This window comes from Elephantulus edwardii, unplaced genomic scaffold (assembly GCF_000299155.1).
Source record: "Elephantulus edwardii isolate Elephantulus edwardi_28Jun2011 unplaced genomic scaffold, EleEdw1.0 scaffold00467, whole genome shotgun sequence".
Classification (NCBI taxonomy): Eukaryota; Metazoa; Chordata; class Mammalia; order Macroscelidea; family Macroscelididae; genus Elephantulus; species Elephantulus edwardii.
In genome coordinates, this window is record NW_006400217.1 from 771,721 (window position 1) to 775,476 (window position 3,756).

Genomic DNA, 3,756 nt, shown 5'->3' on the forward strand with positions numbered 1-3,756 from the left:
CCCTCTGGAGACTAAGGTGTGTCTGATACAGGCCATGTTCTTTGCTATCACTTGTTATGCATCAGAGAGTTGGACAATGACTAAATAGGATAGAAGGAGAATTAATGTCTTTGAGCTGTGGTGCTGGAGAAGAGTATGGAGGGTACCATGGACTGCTAGGAAAACAAACAGATTCATCCTTGAGAGGGTTAAACCGGGCAGCTCCTTGGAGGCAAGGATTCTAAGGCTATGTCTAACATATTTTGGACACGTTGTAAGGAAGGAGAGGTCCTTGGAGAGGGACATCATGCTTGGCAGGGTGGAGGGACAGCACAGGAGGGGAATGCACTCTATGGGGTGGATTGATTCAGTGACTGGGGTAATTGGGATGGGAATTTCAGACAGTGCGATTGGCACAGGACAGAGGCACATAACAACAACAACTTTGTCTATTCTATAATGTTTTTTCTTCCATCTTTTGTGTATCTGTTCAAGTGTCTCCTCATCCGTCTATTTCTTCTGGATTGTTGTCTCTGAAGTATTTGCTCTCTTATTTACTTTCATTGTTTCTTCCCAAATTTGCATTTTTTCTGTAGCTAATCAAATAACATCAACATATTTCTTCTGATTCTCTCTATCTGGGATATTCATTGGGCCTTTTTATTTTTTTTTTAGGACAAGGGTTCTTGTTTTTCATAATGGCTCTTGTGAATTGCTACTTTCTTGACTTTATGGGAGTCTTAGTAGATATTAGGTTGTTATGAGTATAAAATTACCCAAGGTACAACAATGTTCTATATTTGTATTCTCTTCCCTTGCAGGCCTTGAGCCTGACAGAGGTTTATTCCACAAAGTACCTGAATGACCAAGGGAGAAGCCTCCTTGACGTAAGAATCATTTGAAGGATATGAGCACACAAACATACACCCGTGACACAGATACACATGCACAACACACATGTAAATGTATGTACGTATTTACATGATTACATGTACACACAGCCATATTTACAGATTAATACAGGTACAGACACTTAGATATACATACATTCATACATATGTGGTCTTGGAAATTCCTTAATGATTCTAGTTTATTTGAGATGTTCTTTCTCTTTTGTCTCAGTACTTCTATGTGTCTGTCTGTCTGGTTTGGAGTTTTTACAATCTGTTTCCCTATCTCTCACACATAAACTATTTCATTTGTCATTTTAATGGAACTTTGAAAGGGAAAGGAATTTGCCCTTCTATGTTTGGACCATAGAATCCTCTAACTTGCCCTTGCTCTTGTGTAATTGGTATCAGATCAAAAAAGATTAGTAAGTTATATAATACCATATATCTGACAACTGCCTATTTCTACCAAACAATTGTTTTTTTTATATTATAAAGATATCAAAGATAATTGAAAATAAAGTTTACAGTTAGTCTCCCACAAAAATATTTTCATTTTTATATAGATTGATGAAAAAACTAATGTTTTTGTAAATCTATATCAGTAAACGAACAATTACATATCATATTGATGAAGGCTCTGAAGGACTGATACATACAGATTAGTATATTCCTGAGGGATTCCTGACAAAACACCTTCCAGCACATTGTTAAACTGAAACTAAGCAACAAGACACCTGTTTTCTTTTATCTTGCTACATTAATTTTGTTATTGTTGTCATTATCTCTTTTCAGAAAGTAATTTGCAGCTTTTTGGTAGAAGCACTTCCCTGGAATGGCGAGTTCATTGTGATGAAGAAACAATGTGAGGATGTTTAGTGGGCTCTGTGACACATCTCCAATCCTTGCTCCCATTTTTCTTTTGGAGGAAAGGGCAATGGCTTGCAAAAGCTTCCACCAATGAGCTTTTGTCACCTCTTCCTTTCTACTTGACTTCTGTTTCTCGTGTTATATTATGTGATGGTGAAACTTGAGAATGTCCAGTTTCCACTTAGAATGAAGGAGAGTCACTCACTTGTGGTCAGTTTGATCATTCATAAACAAGGATTTTTGTTACCAAGTGCAAAGAAGGAGTGAGGATATGATTTAGTTGCCCATTGAAAATGTGAGCACAAGTTCCCTTTGATAACTTCCTATGGAGTTCCTATGAATGCTAACTTTACAGGTTCCTTTGGATGCCTCAGGGGTATGAGAGTACTTCCTGTATGAGAGTCCTGAATTGGCAGGTTACTTGGGCTGGAAAACTCCTTTGGTAGAAGTATCTATTCTCTCCAGTGGTGTCTCTATTTGTATATTTTCTCATGTGAAGTTAAACAATAGTAAACACAAAGAGAGAAGGAGATAGGCAATAAAACCACAAGAGTAAGCTATATTAATGGCATGTGTGTGTGTGTGTGTGTGTGTGTGTGTGTGTGTGAGTGTGTGCATGCACACCTGCACATACGTGTGTGTGAGACAGGGAGGAAGTGCTTGTGTAACCATGTATGTCTGAGAGAGAAAGCAAGATTATGGAGAGAATGTGGAGAAGAAAGAAGGAGAGTAGATGAAGAGGAAGAAAAAAAATGGAGGTATAATTTACATGAACAAGTAATTGCTACTACATGTTTTTCCACATCTTTTGCCCATTTTATAATTAGATTCTCAGGCTTTTTCTGGTGGAGGCACTGTAGTACTCTGTATATTTTAATTATGAGTCTCTTAGTTGAAACTGACAAATACTTTTACCCCAGTCTATGATCTTTCTTTTCACTCAGTTGGAAAAATAATTTTGGTGCATACAACGATTTTATTTTTAGAAGATCATATTTTTTAATTTTATCCTCCTTATGTTTTGCATTTTGCAAGCTTTTTTGTACCATATAATAGGGCTTCTAAATTTGTTCCTATAGCAAACAAATATGGAGTTGTAAAAAATCACTAACAATCAGAAAGGTGCAAATCAAAACACCAATGAGATGTCATATCATCCAAGCAACAATAGCAAGTTCAACAGCATGACAAAAAGAAAATGCTGGTGAGTATGTGGAGAGATTACAACTCTCATTATTGTTGGTGGGACTGTAAAATGGTACAATGATAGTAGAAGGTACATTGACATTTTTCAAAAGGTAAATGTAGAAATCCCATATGACTCAGCTATTCCACTACTAAGACTATGCCCCAGGGAAATTAGAGCTGAAGCCCAAGTAGAAATATGTACACCTATGTTCACTCAAGAATTATTCATTATACTGAGAAAATGGAAACATTACCAATCAACAAATAAATTGATAGAGAAATTGTAATACATTCACACAATCAAATATTATGTAGTTCAAAGGAACAGCCAAACCATAAAATATTATGAAAAGTGAGTGAGGCTAGAAAACATTATGCTAAGTGAAAGAATTAAATCACAAAAGGACAAATATTGCAAAAGTCTATTACTGTGAAAAGGAAAGGGTAACTAGGGAGCTTGGGGGATTAGGAGAGTAGAAATATAATGCACAGACAATAAATGCTGTAAAGGATCTAGACAAGGGAAGAATAACCTTGGAAGAATTTATCAAAGGACAATATGGCCATTGCAATTAGCAAACAGGTATGGGACGTTCATAATTGTTCAGAAGGAAAAGTGGACGGTAAAAAAGGGGGAATGAAAGAAGGAGGGGAAATAGTAATTATATAAAACAAGATATGCTGTATAAGTTCTTGAGCTTAAGATATGCTGAGCGAGTTCGGCCCTTTTGATTTTCCGACTCCAACTCCTTGCACATTTCATTGTAATATTTTGCTTTGTCACCCCGTGCTGCCTTTTGAACGTTAAATGATCCCGGAAGTATTAAAA

General features: G+C 36.5%; 1 protein-coding gene across 1 annotated transcript in view; it reads left to right on the forward strand.

Moving 5' to 3' along the window:
• Positions 1-1,748, forward strand: part of LOC102853467 (cystatin-8-like) — a 9,766-nt gene extending 8,018 nt beyond the window's left edge. Inside the window, exon 3 of the mRNA XM_006902904.1 lies at positions 1,665-1,748. Within this exon, the coding sequence (XP_006902966.1) occupies positions 1,665-1,748 (84 nt within the window). The remainder of the gene's footprint in view (positions 1-1,664) is intronic.
• Positions 1,749-3,756: the final 2,008 nt, after the last annotated feature.